General features: G+C 47.2%; 1 protein-coding gene across 2 annotated transcripts in view; it reads right to left on the bottom strand.

Annotated features, from left to right (window-relative positions):
• LOC106574613 (neurobeachin-like protein 1) overlaps positions 1-21,360 on the bottom strand; it is a 46,996-nt gene extending 25,636 nt beyond the window's left edge. Inside the window, exons 1-18 of one of the 2 annotated variants that reach the window (XM_082963054.1) lie at positions 21,253-21,360; positions 20,796-20,923; positions 19,421-19,503; positions 16,975-17,060; positions 12,638-12,844; positions 11,858-12,005; positions 11,184-11,290; positions 10,761-10,850; positions 6,983-7,066; positions 6,774-6,872; positions 5,851-6,425; positions 5,297-5,429; positions 5,025-5,144; positions 4,603-4,909; positions 3,946-4,031; positions 3,271-3,360; positions 2,537-2,723; positions 2,308-2,441 (exon numbers count right to left, since the gene is read on the bottom strand). In XM_082963054.1, coding sequence (XP_082819180.1) covers positions 2,308-2,441; positions 2,537-2,723; positions 3,271-3,360; positions 3,946-4,031; positions 4,603-4,909; positions 5,025-5,144; positions 5,297-5,429; positions 5,851-6,425; positions 6,774-6,872; positions 6,983-7,066; positions 10,761-10,850; positions 11,184-11,290; positions 11,858-12,005; positions 12,638-12,844; positions 16,975-17,060; positions 19,421-19,503; positions 20,796-20,923; positions 21,253-21,276 — 2,688 coding nt within the window. In that variant the 5' untranslated portion in view covers positions 21,277-21,360. The remainder of the gene's footprint in view (positions 1-2,307; positions 2,442-2,536; positions 2,724-3,270; positions 3,361-3,945; positions 4,032-4,602; positions 4,910-5,024; positions 5,145-5,296; positions 5,430-5,850; positions 6,426-6,773; positions 6,873-6,982; positions 7,067-10,760; positions 10,851-11,183; positions 11,291-11,857; positions 12,006-12,637; positions 12,845-16,974; positions 17,061-19,420; positions 19,504-20,795; positions 20,924-21,252) is intronic. The other variant, XM_082963055.1, reaches the window with a different exon arrangement.
• Positions 21,361-22,574: the final 1,214 nt, after the last annotated feature.

The raw sequence follows: 22,574 nt of genomic DNA, 5'->3' as shown, positions 1-22,574 counted from the left end.
AGAAAAACACACATGCAAACAGAGAGAATTAGTAAGAGAGAGACAGAGAGAGAGAGAGAGAGACAGAGAGAGACAGAGAGAGTTGATAATGCGCCGGAGGGGAAGGCTGCCGTTTTACGGACTCCTAACCAACTGTGGTATTTTGTGTGGTTTTTTTGCATTGCACGTAACTTATTTTGTACATAATGTTGCTGGTCTCTTATGACCGAAAATTGCTTCTGGATATCAGAACAGTAATTACTGATCTCGAACTGGACGAAGATTACTTCTTTAATGAGTCTGACGAGAAGGATATACAGCTTCTCCGAGACCAGGCCCAAATCCATGTCATTCACGTGAAAAAAATACGGAAATACAGGGGGTGGAGATTGGGGTGCCTTGTGAGAATCGTTGGCAAGTGTGTAACCTGCCTCAAACATCCATTCTATTGGCCAACGTGCAATCACTGGAAAATAAACTGGATGATCTCCGCACGAGACTATCCTACCAACAGGACATTAAATACTGTAATATCTTATGTTTCACCGAGTCGTAGCTAAACGATGACACAATTAATATTCAGTTGGCTGGGTTTTCCTTGCATCGGCAGGACAGAATAGCTACGTCTGGTAAGATGAGGGGTGGGGGTGTGTTTGTCAATAACAGCTGGTGCGCGATGTCTAATATTAAGGAGGTCTTGAGGCATTGCTCGCCTGAGATAGAGTACCTCATGATAAGCTGTAGATCACACTATCTACCAAGAGAGTTTGTCTATATTTTTTGTAGCAGTCTATTTACCACCACCAAACTGATGCTGGCATTAAGACCACACTCAATGAGCTGTATAAGGCCATAAGCAAATAAGAAAATACTCATCCTAGTGGGCGGGACTTTAATGCAGGCAAACTTAAATCCGTGTTACCTAATTTCTACCAGCATGTCACAAAAAAAAAAAACTATAGACACCTTTACTACACACACCGAGACGCATACAAAGCTCCCCCTCGCCCTCTATTTGGCAAATCTGACCATAATTCTTACAAGCAAAAACTAAAGAAGGAAGTATCAGTGACTTGCTGAATACGGAAGTGGTCAGATGACACGGATGCTATGCTACAGGACTGTTTTGCTAGCACAGACTGGAATATGTTTCGGGATTCATCCAATGGCATTGAGAGTATACCACCTCAGTCACCGGCTTCATCAATAAGTGCACCACACCACCCCCCCCCACAGTGACCGTACGTACCTATCCCAACCAGAAGCCATGGATTACAGGCAACATCCGCACTGAGCTAAAGGCTAGAGCTGCTGCTTTCAAGGAGCGGGACACTAATCCGGAAGCATTCAAGAAATCCCGCTACGCCTTCAGACGAACCATCAAACAGGCAAAGCGTAAATACAGGACTAAGATTGAATTCTACTACACTGGCTCTGACGCTCGTCGGATGTGTCAGGGCTTGCAAACTATTACGGACTACAAAGGAAAACCCAGCCGCGAGCTACCCAGTGACGTGAGCCTACCGGACAAGCTAAATGCCTTTTATGGTCGCATCGAGGCAAGCAACACTGAAGCATGCATGAGAACACCAGCTGTTCCGGACGACTGTGATCACGCTCTCCGTAGCCGATGTGAGCAAGACCTTTAAACAGTTCAATATTCACAAGGCCGCAGGGCCAGACAGATTACCAGGACGCGTACTCGGAGCATGCGCGGACCAACTGGCAAGTGTCTTCACTGACATTTTCAACCTCTCCCTGACCGAGTCTGTAATACCTACATGTTTCAAGCAGACCACTATAGTCCCTGTGCCCAAGGAAGTGAAGGTAACCTGCCTAAATGACTACCGCCTGTGGCACTCACTTCGGTGGCCATGAAATGCTTTGAAAGGCTGGTCATGACTCACATCAACACCATTATCCCAGAAACCATAGACCCACTCCAATTTGCATACCACCCCAACAGATCCACAGATGACGCAATCTCAATCGCACTCCAACACTGGCCTTTCCCACCTGGACAAAAGGAACACCTATGTGAGAATGCTGTTCATTGACTAGAGCTCAGCGTTCAACACCATAGTGCCCACAAAGCTCATCACTAAGTTAAGGACCATGGGACTAAACACCTCCCTCTGCAACAATTAAGCAAATGGCAACCTGGAACATGTACATTGACAACCCCCCCTTTCTTTTTTACACTGCTGCTACTCACTGTTTATCATCTATGCATAGTCACTTTACCCCCATCTACATGTACAAAGAGAGAATGAAAGAGCCAGAGGGAGAGACAGACAGACAAAGAAAGCGTTAACAGAGTGTCTAAACCTTCTGCATCAGTCCCCCCAGGGTGGCTACTCCATGGGAGTGCAGCAGGCTCTCCTGGTTGATGGGGTGACGCTGCAGGAAGTGCTTCAGCACCAGCAGGAACGTGGCAACCAGGTTCTTCTCCAGACGCGCCTCTGAAACACACACAGGCACACACTTAGTTTCAGTTCAATAACTGTAACGCTTGTATTATCACCTAAAGCTAAACATGATGTGTTTGGGGACTCACCTGAGGACCTGTTGGAGGGCAAGATGACCCAGTCCCCGTCCCCAGGGGAGGTGGCCACGTCAGGGGTGGGGCTGATCAACTCTGACCCCGTGGGGTCGGCAGCGGTGTGGTTCTCAGGGGTCAGCAGGGTGAGTTGCTCCAGGATGGGGAAGAGGACAGGTAGACCTCCCACGCAATTGATCATATCCTGAACACAGGAGTGTGAATCAGAACGGAAAAAAATTAACCAGAGGCAGAATCAGAACGGAAAAAAATTAACCAGAGGCAGAATCAGAACGGGGAAAATTAACCAGAGGCTGAATCAGAATGGGGAAAATTAACCAGAGGCTGAATCAGAACGGGGAAAATTAACCAGAGGCAGAATCAGAACGGGGAAAATTAACCAGAGGCAGAATCAGAACGGGGAAAATAACCAGAGGCAGAATCAGAACGGGGAAAATTAACCAGAGGCAGAATCAGAACGTGGAAAATAACCAGAGGCAGAATCAGAACGGGGAAAATTAACCAGAGGCAGAATCAGAACGGGGAAAATAACCAGAGACCTCATTGAATATAATTTTGCCCTGTAACCATCCCCCAAGACAACACCCTATTGCCTGGCCGGGAATGGAAACAGCAATCTTGCAGCTACTGATTGACTTATGTAACCTCTACACTACATACCACCCATTAACCATCCAATCAAATATTCAACAATAAAATTAGGAGAATATGTTGTCATTCCTAAATCATACCTTGATGTCCCAGTTGACAACCTTGTTCCCAGTCAGACGCCCATGGAGGAGGTTGGGGGACAGGTCCAGACAGATGGGGTTCCGACAAGCCTATAGGAACCAGGAGACATATTTCCTTGTCACACCGCCTGTCACAACTGACAAGCCTAAAGGAAATATGTCTCCTGGTTCCTAGTTACACCGCCTGTCACAACTGACAAGCCTATAGGAACCAGGAGACATATTTCCTTGTTACACCGCCTGTCACAACTGACAAGCCTATAGGAACCAGGAGACATATTTCCTTGTTACACCGCCTGTCACAACTGACAAGCCTATAGGAACCAGGAGACATATTTCCTTGTTACACCGCCTGTCACAACTGACAAGCCTATAGGAACCAGGAGACATATTTCCTTGTTACACCGCCTGTCACAACTGACAAGCCTATAGGAACCAGGAGACATATTTCCTTGTTACACCGCCTGTCACAACTGACAAGCCTATAGGAACCAGGAGACATATTTCCTTGTTACACCGCCTGTCACAACTGACAAGCCTATAGGAACCAGGGGAACTAATGAATTGTTACAATGACTGTCATAACTGACAAGTCATTAACATCCATGACTGTAATAATAAAGCATGGGCGGGGAGTAATGAGGTAAATGATTGACAGTAGCCTCGTCCAATCACCTTGGGGGAGTAGTGCAGCAGGAGTTTAGTTGCGAGGTCACCGAGCTCTGCCTCCTGGGTCTTGAAAGGAGAAATGCAGTTTGGCCCTGAGAAGAGAAGGAAACCAACCAAAGATGAGATAACATTACTATAACCCTGTCCCCGGCCATGTTCCAATGCTCATGAAATGTATCCTTCCTTCATTCGAAGAAATCGCTGTTCTGACAACATCTGATTGACGAGATTTCTCCCCGAAGTGGACATCCAACAGAAATGAAGAGGTGTGAGAAATATGGTGGAAACTTTCTCAGCCAATGCTTACATCAATCTAATGCCTGTAAAAGCATGAAGAGGAGTCAACGGGTGCACACTTCAGGGACAGAATCAATGGAGAGTCCATCGGCTTCAATAATCCAATCCCGATCAGATCAGAGATTATCTCAAGGAAGGAAGGAACGTTCAGGGATGCATTTTAAAATCGTTCTACGGGAGAAACCCAATTGCATTTCCCTGAATCCTTGCGTCCTCTCTCGTCGCCTCCTCCTCAAAACCCATTGGATGAGAACATCAGAGGTCCGTCCCTTCTGACCATTTCATCCAGTAGGTTGAGACGGAGGCGAGAAGAGAGGATGCGAGGAATCAAGGAAATGCTATTTAGATTCTCCCCATCTCTCTCACCGGGGCTGCAGAGGGCCTTGACGTGGTTGGGCTGCAGTGCTTCATGGAACACCATGACGCTACCCAGCTGGCCCTGCAGGGAGGTGGGGCTGCCCCACTCGCTGTCCTGCGTCCCCGCCGAGATCAACTTGGTGACCGACTCAGGCTTTCCCCCCAGGAGGCTCCCCCAGCCCTGGGTCGACAGGATGCCCCCCAGGGAGGAGCGGGCGGAAGGGGGCGCCCCGGACAAGGGGGGGTCTGAGATTTGGGAGGGGGGTGGCGTGGTGGTCCGATGGCCTGCTGAGCCGATGCAGCAGGAGGTGAAAGGCTGAGGGGGCAGAAACACAGTCAGGGAACTGAATATGAGTTCACGTGCAAAAACGTACACACAAATGTATTTAAACAACACGCGCACACACAATGTAATTCATGGTAACTCTCACCTCTGTCATGGTTGGGTACTTGAGTGGTGCTGACAGTTTCTGCTGTCCATCTACATAGATGTAAACTAGACTCTGTCCAAACGGCCTCTTCCCCGGTACATGGACTACACCTATACTGTGCTGTGGGCGGAACACACACACAGGACTCAATCTCCCACAACTCACCCTGTCGGCAGTCAGCCATACAGACCATAGAGATATATCCATTCTAGTGGTCTATATTTAATTCTATGACACAGACAAGCCTACAGAAAAGTGATGATGTCACTCACCCAGAGTGAGTCACAGAAAGAGTAGTCTGGTAGCATCACTGTCATGTACTCCTTCTTGGTGCACACGGCAACCACCAGTACCCCTGCTGAACTGATGAAGGCCTCCAAGCCCGTTCCTCCCGGGGTGAAAAAACTACAGAGGAACAGACAACAGAGCACGTTACACACTCTTAACCTGTCTCTCCCCATCCTCCTGTCTCTCCCCATCCCTCTTTCCGTCCCTCTCCCTCCCTCGTCCCTCTCCCTCCCTCCACCACCAATTCTACCTCATCCACCTCCATCCATCCATCCATCCCTCTCCCTAGATCACTCAACCCACCGTCTCTCCCCATCCTCCTGTCTCTCCCCATCCCTCTTTCCGTCCCTCTCCCTCCCTCGTCCCTCTCCCTCCCTCCACCACCAATTCTACCTCATCCACCTCCATCCATCCATCCATCCCTCTCCCTAGATCACTCAACCCTCCGTCTCTCTCACCCTCCGTCTCTCTCACCCTCCGTCTCTCTCACCCTCCGTCTCTCTCACCCTCCGTCTCTCTCACCCTCCGTCTCTCTCACCTGTACAGCTGCTTCCTCTTGTCCCCCTTGCCGGGCAGTCCCTGCTGGTCCTGGTCCAATGAGAGCCAGGCCAGGAAGCTGAAGGCGGGGCCCGGCCAGCGCATCACCATTGGCACGGCGATGCCAGCCATGCTGGGTGACAGATCAAAGTACTGCATGGCGCTCTCCAGACCCTGCTTCCGCACCATGCCCAGGACCGCCCTCAACACCGGGCCCACGTACGGGTGAGCCTGCCCGGGCTCCAGCGGCCTCAGAAGCCTGAGTAACTGGAGGAGCTCACCACCGCTCAGCGACTGGCTCCCCAGTGACCCTAGCAAACCGACAAGGCTTTCCGCGCACGCCCGGTGCAGGCGAGCGTGGTGCCCGAGGGTGGCGAGGAGCCGCACGGCCATGGCGGCGTTGACGCAGGTGGCGCGAGTCTGTCGGTTGATGCAGCAGAGGCGGCGGAGCCAGTCGGCAGTGAACACCTGCAGCTCAGCAGAGTCCATCTCTGGGAGCCACTGGATGAGGAGGAGCAGGGGCTCCACGTTACTGATGCCCAGGATACCCACCGAGCTGTGTTCACCCTCCACAGCCTGAGAGAGAGGGAGGGAGGGAGGGAGAGCAGACACGACACACAGCGGGTAAGTGCACAGATATACAGGGGGTTTTATGTCCCAAATGCAACCCTATTCTCTATGTAGAGTGATGCTCCTGTGACTATGAGCCAGAAGACAATATGCCCATAATCAGTGTATAGATAGTAGAAGGCTTGTTAGTGCATTTTGGTTTTAGGCCTTACACTTAAAAAGCAATAGGCCTTGTGTTACAGCGGCATTTAAAGTCAATGTAAAATCCTGTCAAAAGTAGTCTACTATGGGGAATAGGTTGGACTTTAATATGAGAAGAACAGAAGAACTCCAGTGACAAAGGGAATCTCTCACCATATTCATCAGTTCCTTCAGCAGGTGTCTGGAGGGCTGGCCCAGGGAGACCAGAACCTCAAACAGGTGAGTGTAGCCAATCCGCTCCTTGAACACCTCCTGTAGGGGCGGGACTAAACTGTTAGCAATACTGTTTGTGTGGATCAGTCTATATATGGATATGTTGGAAGGGTTGTGTGTGTGTGTGTGTGTGTGTGTGTGTGTTTCACCTTTGCAGCAGGTGACTTGTGCATCACCGTCGTCAGGGCTTTGATGGTTGCCACGGCGAGAGAGTCCAGTCGCCCTTGAAACACCTGAGACGATATCAGACCTGTCAATCTTTCTCCTGAGCCAACCCCCATTTCCTTAACCTCTCAGGGGGGTGTGTGCAGTATTGTACGTGAGTGAAACTCGCCCCTTTTTATCCCTGCCTTCATGCAAACAAAATGAATGATTAGGGTTTTTATGACTAATCAAATCATAATTTAAATGATCGTCATTCTCCGAACATTGACATCATGCTTAAATGATACCTCACTCCACTCGCAGGAATAAAAGGAGGCTGTTGGTGTGTGTGTGTGTGTGTGTGTGTGTGTGTGTGTGTGTGTGTGTGTGTGTGTGTGTAATCACTGCAGAGGTTTAGGATCTGATTATTCGTGGACAGAAGCTGCAGTGTAAGTGCTCATTGCTCTTACTGCCCTTGAGATAAAGAGGAAACAGACGTCAGGCCTTTCTGCTCCAGACAACACCAGGAAAAATGGACATTTCCTGTCAAGAGTCATTGTCTGACTAATATCATAGTACTCTCTGGAGCAGGAAGCTCTGAGGGCTCACCAAAACACTGTATTTTAAGAATATATATTCCTCTCTCCTTCACACAGAGGAACACCAACACACACGGAGGAGCAACGCTTCCTCCTGTCAGCAGACACACTGGCTCAAAGTAGCCTCACATACACCCACACACATCCTCTGTCCAGCTCTGCCCTTCTCCAAATCGCTCTTTTCTCTCCCTTTAACGGAGTGTAAAACATTCAGTGTGTCTCGGACCGGCTGGAGAGGGTCTGTCCGTGGTGAATGAAAATAAACAGAAAATGAATCCCACAGAAATATATATCTCAAACAGATGTTCAGACCACCTCGGCCATGGACGTCCATCAAGACACTAGCCATGGTCTCCATGGTAACACAAGACAGGTGAGGTGACAGCATTCCGATTGGAAACCCACATGACACCAGCAGAGAAACCCAACAGGGAGGGGAAGATGACATAAGGGAGGAAACAGAAGAGGGTAGAAGAATGACATGAGGAAAAGGAAAATGAATGAATGATGGGTAGCAACAAGAGGGAACAAGAGACCACTCCACGACAAGACAACTAGCTGATTAGTTCTTCTCATTGTACTGTAGCTTTGCCCTGTAAACCAACAGTCTACTCTAATGGTGGTTTTAAAGCACTGACAGTTATTTGATGTTTCACATAAACTCAGCAAAAAAAAGAAATGTGCCTTTTTCTGGACCACGTCTTTCAAAGATAATTAGTAAAATGCAAATATCTTCACAGATCTTCACGGGTAAAGGGTTTAAACACTTTCCCATGCTTGTTCAATGAATGAACATGGACCTGTGGAACGGTCGTTAAGACACTAACAGCTTACAGACGGTAGGAAATTAAGGTCACAGTTATGAAACCTTAGGACACTAAAGAGGCCTTTCTTCTGACTCTGAAAAACACCAAAAGAAAGATGCCCAGGGTCCCTGCTCATCTGAGTGAACATGCCTTAGGCATGCTGCAAGGAGGCATGAGGACTTCAGACGTGGCCAGGGCAATAAATTGTAATGTCCGTACTGTGAGACGCCTAAGACAGCGCTACAGGGAGACAGGACGGACAGCTGATTGTCCTCGCAGTGGCAGACCACGTGTAACAAGACCTGCACAGGATCGGTACATCCGAACATCACACCTGCGGGACAGGTACAGGATGGCAACAACAACTGCCCGAGTTACACCAGGAATGCACAATCCCTCCATCAGTACTCAGACTGTCCGCAATTGGCTGAAAGAGGCTGGACTGAGGGCTTGTAGGCCTGTTGTAAGGCAGGTCCTCACCAGACATCACCGGCAACAACGTCGCCTATGGGCACAAACCCATCGTCGCTGGACCCGACAGGACTTGCAAAAAGTGCTCTTCACTGACGAGTCACGGTTTTGTCTCACCAGGGGAGATGGTCGGATTAGCGTTTATCGTCAAAGGAATGAGCGTTACACCGAGGCCTGTACTCTGGAGCGATTTGGAGGGGGAGGGTCCGTCATGGTCTGGGGCGGTGTGTCACAGCATCATCGGTCTGAGCTTGTTGGCATTGCAGGCAATCTCAGCGCTGTGTGTTACAGGGAAGACATCCTCATGTGGTACCCTTCCTGCAGGCTCATCCTGACATGACCCTCCAGCATAACAATGCCACCAGCCATACTGCTCATTCTGTGCGTGATTTCCTGCAAGACAGGAATGTCATTGTTCTGCCATGGCCAGCGAAGAGCCCGGATTTCAATCCCATTGAGCACATCTGGGACCTGTTGGATTGGAGGGTGAGGGGGAGGGCCATTCCCTCCAGAAATGCCTGGGAACTTGCAGGTGCCTTGGTGGAAGAGTGGGGTAACATCTCACAGAGAGAACTGGCAAATCTGGTGCAGTCCATGAGGAGATGCACTGTAGATACTGACTGTTATTTTTGACCCCCCCCCCCCCCCCCCCCCCCTTTGTTCAGGGACACATTATTCCATTTCTGTTAGTCACATCTGTGGAACTTGTTCAGTTTATGTCTCAGTTGTTAAATCTTATGTTCATACAAATATTTACAAATGTTAAGTTTGCTGAAAATAAACGCAGTTGACAGTGAGAGGACGTTTTCTTTTTGCTGAGTTAACAACAAAAAAAGGTGCAGTGAAATATGTTGTTTTACAGGGTCCGCCATAGCGCCCCTGGAGCAAATTAGGGTTAAGTTCGTTCCTCAAGGACACAGACAGATTTTTCCCCTTCACAGGTCGAGTATTCGAACCACCAACCTTTCGGTTACTGGCCCAACACTCTTTCATTGTGTGTGTGTGTGTCTCTCTCGGGTTGGGTAATAAAACAAGACATTTCTGTGGACTGTAAGGAAAATGGATGAATAAAGTATTTTTCATCTTCATTCATTAATTCCACAGCTGACCTATAGGAGAGGAGACAGCATTGGTCTGACTGTGGTCAGGTTGCTAGGTAACCAGGTAACCATGGGTGGCTATTACACAGAGTCGGAGTATCGGATTACAGGTGCTCAACTCTGCCCGACTACAAAGGAATACTTTGTAGAGTGTGTGAAATCACCTGGCCGCATGATAACCAGACCAACAGGTGAGTGTCTGACTACAGATGATTCACTACAGGTGAGTCTTTGTGACTAAAGCACACCACAGACCACTGCATGTCAAGGGAACACTGCAAAACTACAGTAAAGGGTACCAGTGAGTGTTTGTGAGTGCAGGGGAGGGGAGGCCAGGTGAATAACTGAACTGGGGAGACGGTTTGACCACACTGCAGGTGCTGTTGTTTGCCTTTTGGAGATCGAGCTACTTTCTGTAAAAGTTACTTTGAAGTACTTTCAGACAAATGTTACTGTAAAGACTGCTTGATTGATTGAATGACAGATTGATAGACTGCTTGATTGATTGAATGACAGATTGACAGCTTAATTGATTGATTGACTGCTTGATTGATTGAATGACAGATTGACAGCTTAATTGATTGATTGACTGCTTGATTGAGTAACTGCTTAATTGATTGATTGCTTAATTTATTGAATGACAGATTGATAGACAGCTTAATTTATTGATTGATTGATTGTTTCTGACTACAGGGCAGCACAGATGTACGTCTTGTCATGGAGTGGCCATCTTGACGGGGATGGCAGTGATGATAGCATGAGTGACGGTGGTGGCGTGAGTGACAGGTTGACAGGGTGGCAGTATACCTGGGTGTCACTCTCTCCTGTCACTGTCAGTAACCTGTTGGTGAAATCTTTCTGGTCCTTCTCTGCTGTCGTGCACCTAGCATTAACCAGCTGCAAAGTTGAACCAACAACAGGACGTGGGGGGGGGGGGGGAGAAAATAGTGGTGGATGGGGGTCAGAAGGTAAAGGTTGTGACTCAGAGGGGCTGGGTGGGGGGGTTCGTGCTTCCTAAGTGCTCCAGCACTAAGTGGGGAGGTAAAGTCATAACATGCACAGTGAGCCTGAATAGAAAGGCTCACACACACAGTGTAAGGTAACACTATGCTTCCTAGACAGAGTTACCTCGATACGCTGAGGAAAAACACACACAGTAAACAGTAGGCTAAGACCCCCCCCAATCCTCATGTTCAACATGCTTTGTGCCAGGGCTGAGCGAGACCATACCTTGCTGTTCTGTAGTAGGCGTGTCAGGTGCTCGAAGCAGTTGCTGTTGAGGAAGATGGCCTGCAGGACGGGACGGTCCGAACACAGGAACATATCCCTGATAGTGTCTGGAGGTCACAGACACAGGAGAAGAAAAAAAAGGGGAAGGGGAAAGAGAGAGAGAGAGAGAGATAAGGGGAAAGAGAGAGAGAGAGAGAGATAAGGGGAAAGAGAGAGAGAGATAAGGGGAAAGAGAGAGAGAGAGAGAGAGAGAGAGAGGAGAGAGAAGGAGAGAGAAGGAGAGAGAAGGAGAGAGAAGGAGAGAGAGAAGGAGAGAGAGAAGGAGAGAGAGAAGGAGAGAGAAGGAGAGAGAAGGAGAGAGAGAAGGAGAGAGAGAGGAGGAGAGAGAGAGAGGAGGAGAGAGAGAGAGAGACTTCATAAACTCTTTATAAAGGCCTCTCTCTAAGTGCTTCAGTAATCATGGAAATCAGAAGTCAGGTGACAGTGGTCAAGACTCAACCTATACTAGGTGCTAGTGGTAATGTAAGTAGTTCAGTAAACCACACTGGTATAAAGAGTAACCTTGTCTGAGACCTGAAGACTTGCATTAGTTTCCTGAGCTAATGCCTAGACTTTAGCTCAGTGGGCTATTGCAGCTTTGTGGCGTACATGACAATCCGGGTTCGGTCACTCACCTAGCATGTGCACCTGCAGCGCTACGAAGCGGCTCTCCCAGTGGCGGCCCAGCACCTTATGACCTTTGACCCCTTGCTGCACGGCCGCTGCCGCCGGATCAGAGTTGAGCAATTTGAAGTAGTTCTCCAGCACCGAGCCGATCTCCACCTGTATGAATGAAGGAATGTTATTTTATTACATTTCAAATAAGGTACATTATCAAATCGATTCAGCCAATTGAAATCAATAACATACACATTATAAAAAAAATCTTTAGATGAAAAACACTATAAAGTCAACCATCTGACTCTTGTCAGAACAACACCCTCTTCCCTATATAGTGTGAGTAAAAATGACGTTGTCTGAAGAGATGGCATCGACTCTAACTTTATCTTGGCTTGTGCTGGTGACTGTGACCTCCTCCTCAGACCAATTGGCAGTACTCCCAGAACATTGTTCTGGGAACCAAAAAGAGTATCTCAGTTTCAAGGTCTCAGTTTGGAAAGAAGAAGCCTCGTCAGTCACATGCAGAAACCAAAGTTAATAATGAATAATGTAAAACATGCTTTATGACATGTTTGTATAGCAGTATACACACACATGCACTACTTCTCACCCCTGGGCACTCTAAAAGCACTGACCTGTTTACATTAATATGAAATTGTATTCTATTACTATCATGAATGATTAGCTTTTTTAAACTATGATTTGTGAAAGTTCCTAAACTATTGTTACCCGCAATTTATTGAGTTGGGAAAAGAAAACAAATCCATGTTAAAAAAATATATAATTCTAGTGACCTGGCGTTGGTCTGAGCTGCTGGCCAGGAGGGAGTGGACCACCTCCCTCAGACAGCCCAGGGTGAGCAGGGACTTCCGGTCTGGAGCCTCACTGTCCCAGTCCTCCCTGTCCATGTCTCCCCCCTCATAGTCTCCCCCCTCATAGTCTCCCAGCACACGCAGCAGAACCTCCATGGTGGCTGGGGAGATGGCTAGTAGAGCATTACGCTGTGGAGGGAGGAAGCCTTCATAAACGCTTTATAAGGCCTCTACATGCTTCAGAAATCATTCACAAGCAAATCTCCTGCTACAGTTTAAAGGGTGGTATATACCACTAAATGTAAATGAGGACCATTGCGTGCTCTACAGTGCATTCAGGAAGTATTCAGTATTTCCACATTGTTACATTACAGCCTAATTCTAAAATTGATTCAAATCGTTTTTTTCCCCCCTCATCAATCTACACACAAAACCCCATAATGACAAAGTAAAAACAGGTTAAGAAATGTTCGCAAATTTACTACAAATAAAAAACAGCATTATCACATTTATGTAAGTATTCAGACCCTTTACTCAGTACTTTGTTGAAGCACCTTAGGCAGCGATTACAGCCTCAAATGTTCTGGGGCAGTGGTTCCCAAACTTTTTATAGTCTCGTACCCCTTCAAACATTGAAGCTCCAGCTGCGTACCCCCCCCTCTAGCACCAGGGTCAGCGCACTCTCAAATACTGTTTTTTACATTACACAACCCGGCTCGTGGGAAGTGACAAAGAGCTCTTATAGGACCAGGGCACAAATAATAATAATAATAATCATCAATAATTTGGCTTTTTATTTAGCCATCTTACATATAAAACCTTATTTGTTCATAAATTGTGAATAACTCACCACAGGTTAATGAGAAGGGTGTGCTTGAAAGGATGCACATAACTATGCAATGTTGTATTGGAGAGTTTCAGTCATAAATCATTTTCCACACACAGTCTGTGCCTGTATTTAGTTTCATGCTAGTGAGGTCTGAGAATCCACTCTCACATACACTACCGTTCAAAAGTTTGGGGTCACTTAAAAATGTTTTTGAAAGAAAAGCACATTTTCTATCCATTAAAATAACATCAAATTGATCAGAAATACAGTGTAGACATTGTTAATGTTGTAAAGGACTATTGTAGCTGGAAACGGCAGATTTTTTATGGAATATCTACATAGGCGTACAGAGGCCCATTATCAGCAACCATCACTCCTATGTTCCAATGGCACTTTGTGTTAGCTAATCCACGTTTATCATTTTAAAAAGGCTAATTGATCATTAGAAAACCCTTTTGCAATTATGTTAGCACAGCTGAAAACTGTTGTCTTGATTAAAGAAGCAATAAAACTGGCCTTTAGTTGAGTATCTGGAGCATCAGCATTTGTGGGTTCGATAACAGGCTCAAAATTGCCAGAAACAAAGGACTTTCTTCTGAAACTCATCAGTCTATTCTTGTTCTGAGAGGCTATTCCATGCAAGAAATTGCCAAGAAACTGAAGATCTCGTACAACGCTGTGTACTACTCCCTTCACAGAACAGCGCAAACTGGCTCTAACCAGAATAGAAAGAGTGGGAGGTTCCGGTGCACAACTGAGCAAGAGGACAAGTACATTAGTGTCTAGTTTGAGAAACAGATGCCTCACAAGTCCTCAACTGGCAGCTTCATTAAATAGTACCCGCAAAACACCAGTCTCAACGTGAAGAGGCGACTCTGGGATGCTGGTGGTCCCAAACTTCTTCCATTTAAGAATGATGGAGGCCACTGTGTTCTTTGGGACTTTCAATGCTGCAGAAATGTTTTGGTACCCTTCCCCAGATCTGTGCCTCGACACAATCCTGTCTCGGAGCTCTACGAACAATTCCTTCAACCTCATGGCTTGGTTTTTGCTCTGACATGCACTGTCAACTGTGGGACCTTTACATAGACAGGTGTGTGCCTTTCCAAATCATGTCCAATCAATTGAATTTACCACAGGTGGACTCCAATCAAGTTGTAGAAACATCTCAAGGATGATCAATGGAAACAGGATGCACCTGAGCTCAATCTCGAGTCTCATTGCAAAGGTTCTGAATAGTTATGTAAATTATGTATTTGTTTTTATGTGGAGAAAGTCTAGGGGTCTGAACACGTTCTGAAAGCACTGTATAAATACCTAGGTGTCTGGTTAGACTGTAAACTCTCCTTCCAGACTCACATCAAGCATCTCCAATCCAAAATTAAATCTAGTATCGGCTTCCTATTTCACAACAAAGCCTCCTTCACTCATGCTGCCAAACATACCCTCATAAAACTGACTATCCTACCAATCCTTGACTTCGGTGATGACATTTACAAAATAGCCTCCAACACTCTACTCAGCAAACTGGATGTAGTCTATGACAGTGCCATCCGTTTTGTCACCAAAGCCCCATATACTACCCACCACTGCGACCTGTATGCACTCGTTGACTGGCCTTCACTACATATTCGTCGCCAAACCCACTGGCTCCAGGTCATCTATAAGCCTCTGCTAGGTAAAGCCCCACCTTAGCTCACTGGTCACCATAGCAACACCCACTCGTAGCACACGCTCCAGCAGGTATATCTCACCGGTCATCCTCAAAGCCAACACTTCCTTTGGCCGCCTTTCCTTCCAGTTCTCTGCTGCCAATGACTGGACTGAATTGCAAAAATCACTGAAGCTGGAGACATATCTCCCTAACTAACTTTAAGCATCAGCTGTCAGAGCAGCTTACCTCCACTGTACCTGTACACAGCCAATCTGTAAATAGCACACCCAACTACCTCATCCCCATATTATTGCTTACCCTCTTGCACCCCAGTGTCTCTACTTGCACATCATTATCTGCACATCTATCACTCCAGTGTTAATGCTAAATTGTAATTATTTAGCCTCTAGGGCCTATTTATTGCCTTACCTCCCTACATTTGCACACACTGTACATAGATTTTTCTATTGCGTTATTGATTGTACGTTTGTTTATGTGTAACTCTGTTGTTGTTTTTAATCGCATTGCTTTGCTTTATCTTGGCCAGGTAGCAGTTGTAAATGAAAACTGGCTAAATAAAGGTGAAATAAAAAAATAAAGCCTTCTGTTGTTCTCATGTGGCAAACATGACTTTAGATGCTGGGATAGTGTAGGGTCACATGACTTCATATGCGGGGACAGTGTAGGGTCACATGACTTTATATGCTGGGATAGTGTAGGGTCACATGACTTTATATGCTGGGATAGTGTAGGGTCACATGACTTTATATGCGGGGACAGTGTAGGGTCACATGACTTTATATGCGGGGACAGTGTAGGGTCACATGACTTTATATGCTGGGATAGTGTAGGGTCACATGACTTTATATGCTGGGATAGTGTAGGGTCACATGACTTTATATGCTGGGATAGTGTAGGGTCACATGACTTTATATGCTGGGATAGTGTAGGGTCACATGACTTTATATGCTGGGATAGTGTAGGGTCACATGACTTTATATGCTGGGATAGTGTAGGGTCACATGACTTTATATGCTGGTATAGTGTAGGGTCACATGACTTTATATGCTGGTATAGTGTAGGGTCACATGACTTTATATGCTGGTATAGTGTAGGGTCACATGACTTTATATGCTGGTATAGTGTAGGGTCACATGACTTTATATGCTGGGACAGTGTAGGGTCACATGACTTTATATGCTGGGATAGTGTAGGGTCACATGACTTTATATGCGGGGATAGTGTAGGGTCACATGACTTTATATGCGGGGATAGTGTAGGGTCACATGACTTTATATGCGGGGATAGTGTAGGGTCACATGACTTTATATGCGGGGATAGTGTAGGGTCACATGACTTTATATGCGGGGATAGTGTAGGGTCACATGACTTTATATGCGGGGATAGTGTAGGGTCACATGACTTTATATGCTGGTATAGTGTAGGGTCACATGACTTTATATGCTGGGATAGTGTAGGGTCACATGACTTTATATGCTGGTATAGTGTAGGGTCACATGACTTTATATGCTGGGATAGTGTAGGGTCACATGACTTTATATGCTGGGATAGTGTAGGGTCACATGACTTTATATGCGGGGATAGTGTAGGGTCACATGACTTTATATGCGGGGATAGTGTAGGGTCACATGACTTTATATGCGGGGATAGTGTAGGGTCACATGACTTTATATGCGGGGACAGTGTAGGGTCACATGACTTTATATGCGGGGACAGTGTAGGGTCACATGACTTTATATGCGGGGACAGTGTAGGGTCACATGACTTTATATGCTGGTATAGTGTAGGGTGAAAAGAGTGCATCTTGATTCTCACCTGTCCCCCTGCCACGATGGCTCCAAACAGGTGTAACAGACAGCATTTCAGACTGTCCTTAAGGTGTTCACTCTCCTGGAAGCACTCTGAAACACACAGTCAGTGGACATGGAACACTGTGGGTGTTTTGTTAACTATGCAAATATAACACCCACAACATGAGGTCAGTCTGGTCTGGTGCTGAGAGAATGGCCTCTTGAATGGCTGCCTGTAGCAGTCTGGTCTGGTGCTGAGAGAACGGCCTCTTGAATGGCTGCCTGTAGCAGTCTGGTCTGGTGCTGAGAGAATGGCCTCTTGAATGGCTGCCTGTAGTGGTCTGGTGCTGAGAGAACGGCCTCTTGAATGGCTGCCTGTAGCAGTCTGGTCTGGTGCTGAGAGAACGGCCTCTTGAATGGCTGCCTGTAGCAGTCTGGTCTGGTGCTGAGAGAACGGCCTCTTGAATGGCTGCCTGTAGCAGTCTGGTCTGGTGCTGAGAGAACGGCCTCTTGAATGGCTGCCTGTAGCAGTCTGGTCTGGTGCTGAGAGAACGGCCTCTTGAATGGCTGCCTGTAGCAGTCTGGTCTGGTGCTGAGAGAATGGCCTCTTGAATGGCTGCCTGTAGCAGTCTGGTCTGGTGCTGAGAGAACGGCCTCTTGAATGGCTGCCTGTAGCAGTCTGGTCTGGTGCTGAGAGAATGGCCTCTTGAATGGCTGCCTGTAGCAGTCTGGTCTGGTGCTGAGAGAACGGCCTCTTGAATGGCTGCCTGTAGCAGTCTGGTCTGGTGCTGAGAGAACGGCCTCTTGAATGGCTGCCTGTAGCAGTCTGGTCTGGTGCTGAGAGAACGGCCTCTTGAATGGCTGCCTGTAGCAGTCTGGTCTGGTGCTGAGAGAACGGCCTCTTGAATGGCTGCCTGTAGCAGTCTGGTCTGGTGCTGAGAGAACGGCCTCTTGAATGGCTGCCTGTAGCAGTCTGGTCTGGTGCTGAGAGAACGGCCTCTTGAATGGCTGCCTGTAGCAGTCTGGTCTGGTGCTGAGAGAACGGCCTCTTGAATGGCTGCCTGTCTCGCTCATACAAACAGTACATTCATTCACTCACATGCACACAGTCACACACGCATCACACACACCATGACATGCACACACAGTCTCTATCATGTTCCCTTGGGGCCAGTCTGTTCAGTCATACATTAACTTATCTGTCAACACATCCCAGTGAGGAGCAGCAGCAGCATGGCCTCCCAGGTCAGCACCGTTCCCTCTACAGGCCAACCCCAGACAGAAGCAAATCAATCTCAGAGGGATAAGGCTAGGCCAGAACCAATGATCCCAGACAAGACAGATGGTCCTCCACACACCTCGTCCTCCACACACCTCGTCCCCATTTCTTTCACACACTATTCCTCACTCCCTCTACTGTACCAGTCATATCCTCTCAGAGCCTCCCACACTTGACACACACACAGGCATGCGCTAACACAACGCGTGTGCACACACTGTGGCAGGTTGCTGGAGTGGGCTTGAGGCGACTGGCTGGAGCTGAAGAGTTCTCTCTGTGGTGTTGACAGAACCACAGACACAAAGAGAGGCTGTTTGTTCCAAGATGGCCGCTGTCGCCAGAGGCCCAAACAGCCACCGTTCACTATCAGGCTGATCTAGACAGCCTGGCAAACAGACTGAGGAGAGGACACAAAGACTGCATTCATCTGGGATAGAGAGAGAGGACGGAAAGAGTCAGAGGTATGAGGAAGAATAGAGTGAGGAAGGAAAGACAGAGTGGAGCTCTGAGGGGAGGCTGTTCCTAAGCTGGGAGAGGAAAGAGAGTGGAGCTCTGAGGGGAGGCTGTTCCTAAACTGGGAGAGGAAAGAGAGTGGAGCTCTGAGGGGAGGCTGTTCCTAAACTGGGAGAGGAAAGAGAGTGGAGCTCTGCGGGAAGGCTGTTCCTAAACTGGGAGAGGAAAGAGAGTGGAGCTCTGAGGGGAGGCTGTTCCTAAACTGGGAGAGGAAAGAGAGTGGAGCTCTGAGGGGAGGCTGTTCCTAAACTGGGAGAGGAAAGAGAGTGGAGCTCTGAGGGGAGGCTGTTCCTAAACTGGGAGAGGAAAGAGAGTGGAGCTCTGAGGGGAGGCTGTTCCTAAACTGGGAGAGGAAAGAGAGTGGAGCTCTGAGGGGAGGCTGTTCCTAAGCTGGGAGAGGAAAGAGAGTGGAGCTCTTTGGGGAGGCTGTTCCTAAACTGGGAGAGGAAAGAGAGTGGAGCTCTGAGGGGAGGCTGTTCCTAAACTGGGAGAGGAAAGCAGGGAAGTGTGATCCGTTTTCTCTAGAGAGTTGCTGCTTTTCATTGAGTAGAACACGGCTTCCTCATTCACTACTGTCAATGACCACACTGAATTTCCCCCACTGTATGACCCCGCTAGAGAGGATAACTGGGTTGTGTTCATTAAGAAGAAAACGTTTTGAAAAAGAAATCAAACTCACGGTAGAAGAAGGGGACAAACTCCACGGTGAGAGGAGCTGCTTTGTATTTCTGTCTGCTCTTCTCCACTGTACTCCGCTGGTCCCTGGAGGCAACAGGCAAACGCAAAACACATGGTGTCAGAAAAAGACCCCCTGTCCACAGTCTGTATGCGTGTCTGTGAGCAGGAACCCTGCTGGGAGGGTTTAGCACAGGATTAGAACCAACACTACTTGGATTGATTTGTGAAATGTTTTGGCACTTTGGAAAAAAATACTTCTATACTAATTAGCTAAACCAAGCCGAGCTGTACTGTGAAAAAACAACAACATCCAAGCCAGCACATTACGATTGTAGTGTTTTCAGAAGTGTAACACTAGAATTGACCATGGTGGAATAAGTACATAATGATGATAGATCCTAAGAGCGTTGTATCTAGTGCTTCAGTACCCACTAGAGCCCCGGTGCTGACAGAGCCCCGGTGCTGACAGAGCCCCGGTGCTGACAGAGCCCCGGTGCTGACAGAGCCCCGGTGCTTAATGCATGCTTGACCCTGCTCCTCCAGTACCCAGAGCCCTTCCACTTACTGTGCATCAGTGGAGGCCGCTGATGGGAGAATGGCTCATAATAATGTCTGGAATGGAGTTCATGGAATGGTATGACACACGTGTTCCATTCACTCCATTCCAGCCATTATTATGAGCCATTCTCCCCTTACTGTGGATCTATTACAGTTCCATCTATTATTAGGTCTAGTTCTGTACTAACACACCTGGCTCAACCAATCACATGATCTATCAACAGTTAACAAGGTCCATCTCACCATCTATAAGATCAAGCTCACGATTTATGATAAGTTAAGAAGGTCAATCACACAATCCATGATCAGTTAAGGTCACAGGATCTATGATCAGTTAAGGTCACATGATCCATGATCAGTTAAGGTCACAGGCTCTATGATCAGTTAAGGTCACAGGCTCTATGATCAGTTAAGGTCACAGGATCTATGATCAGTTAAGGTCACAGGATCTATGATCAGTTAAGGTCACAGGATCTATGATCAGTTAAGGTCACAGGATCTATGATCAGTTAAGGTCACAGGATCTATGATCAGTTAAGGTCACAGGATCTATGATCAGTTAAGGTCACAGGATCTATGATCAGTTAAGGTCACAGGATCTATGATCAGTTAAGGTCAATCAGGTACTGGAAAATATGAAATAGATGGACTAAGTGGAATGGTTGGGGTCACATCAGGAGATGTTTGGGGAAGGAAACATTGTTCACCATCTGCTCCAGGGCTTTCTTGACAAATAAATGTCAATGTCATTGTGACTTCCCTGGTTAAATAAAGGATCATAAATGGTAAGCTCTGCTAGAGTTAGAAACTTTGTGTACCCGCAGGTGCGATATCTCCAGTTCCGGTAGGGGTCGTACAGGCTCTCGCAGAAGGCCAGAGAGTGGCGGACAAACTCCTCGGCCTGAGTCTGGTCCACCATCTCCTTCTCCTTGGTCTTACTCTTCAGCTGTAGGAGAGAGCATGGTGAGGCTAGAAGACAGACAGGAATGTGTAATCTCACAGGAATGTACCTACTTAATCATTGTGACTTCCTAAAAATAATTTTGTTCAAATCTGTTTTGAAACAGACTAGCACGAATGCACACACATCTCTATAACTAATCATTGTGACAGGGTAAAAATACTTCATTTTTGTGCAGGTCGGTTTTGAAACTTGTTTTCAAAAGGCAACAGAGTCAGGAAAGCGATGATCGGGGGAGAAGAGGGTGGATAAGGGGGAGAGGAGGGTGGATAAGGAGGGAGAAGAGGGTGGATAAGGAGGGAGAGAAATCATACCTGCTGGATGTAGAGCGTTGTCATGGTGATGACATGGTTGATGTAGGAGCAGGTGCCAATCTCCTCGACATTGGACAGGTTCCTGCAGAGAGAGAGTCATAGCCTGTTATAGTAGGGACAGGTTCCAACAGAGAGAGAGAGTCATGTCTGTTATAGTAGGGACAGGTTCCAACAGAGAGAGAGAGTCATGTCTGTTATAGTAGGGACAGGTTCCAACAGAGAGAGAGAGTCATGTCTGTTATAGTAGGGACAGGTTCCAACAGAGAGAGAGAGTCATGTCTGTTATAGTAGGGACAGGTTCCAACAGAGAGAGAGAGTCATGTCTGTTATAGTAGGGACAGGTTCCAACAGAGAGAGAGAGTCATGTCTGTTATAGTAGGGACAGGTTCCAACAGAGAGAGAGAGTCATGCCTGTTATAGTAGGGACAGGTTCCAACAGAGAGAGAGAGTCATGTCTGTTATAGTAGGGACAGGTTCCAACAGAGAGAGAGAGTCATGCCTGTTATAGTAGGGACAGGTTCCAACAGAGAGAGAGAGTCATGCCTGTTATAGTAGGGACAGGTTCCAACAGAGAGAGAGTCATGCCTGTTATAGTAGGGACAGGTTCCAACAGAGAGAGTCATGCCTGTTATAGTAGGGACAGGTTCCAACAGAGAGAGAGAGTCATGTCTGTTATAGTAGGGACAGGTTCCAACAGAGAGAGAGAGTCATGCCTGTTATAGTAGGGACAGGTTCCAACAGAGAGAGAGTCATGCCTGTTATAGTAGGGACAAGTTCCAACAGAGAGAGAGAGTCATGTCTGTTATAGTAGGGACAGGTTCCTAAGGCTTCCATTGGCTGTCAACAGCCTTTAGAAACTTGTTTCATCCGTCTGTTACTGGGCAGAGAACAGGAGCTCAGTCATTCAGTGGACTGCCTGGGAGCAGTGAGTTGTTTACTGCGCGGGTACGCTTGCGCGCCGCTCCTTTTTCTTCTGTAATGAATACGCTATTGTCCGGTTGGAATATTATGGAAGTTTTATGTTAAAAAGACCCTAAGGATTGATTGTAAACATCGTTTGACATGTTTCTACGAACGGTAATGGAACTATTTGACTTTTTGTCTCTGGTTTTACGCTCACGCGTTATGCCTTTGGATAGTGATCTGAACGCGCGAACAAAGACGTAGGTCATTTGGACATAAATATGGAGTATGTTCGAACAGAGAGAGATAACATTGCTTGTGGAAGTGGGAGTCCTGGGAGTGCATTCCGACGAAGATCAGCAAAGGTAAGGGAAGATTTATAATACTAATTCTGATTTTAGTTGACTCCAGAACTTGGC

Source organism: Salmo salar, chromosome 16, assembly GCF_965601325.2.
Source record: "Salmo salar chromosome 16, fSalSal1, whole genome shotgun sequence".
Taxonomy (NCBI): Eukaryota; Metazoa; Chordata; class Actinopteri; order Salmoniformes; family Salmonidae; genus Salmo; species Salmo salar.
The sequence above is the reverse complement of the archived record's forward strand: the minus strand, read 5'-3'. Positions and strand labels throughout refer to the sequence as shown.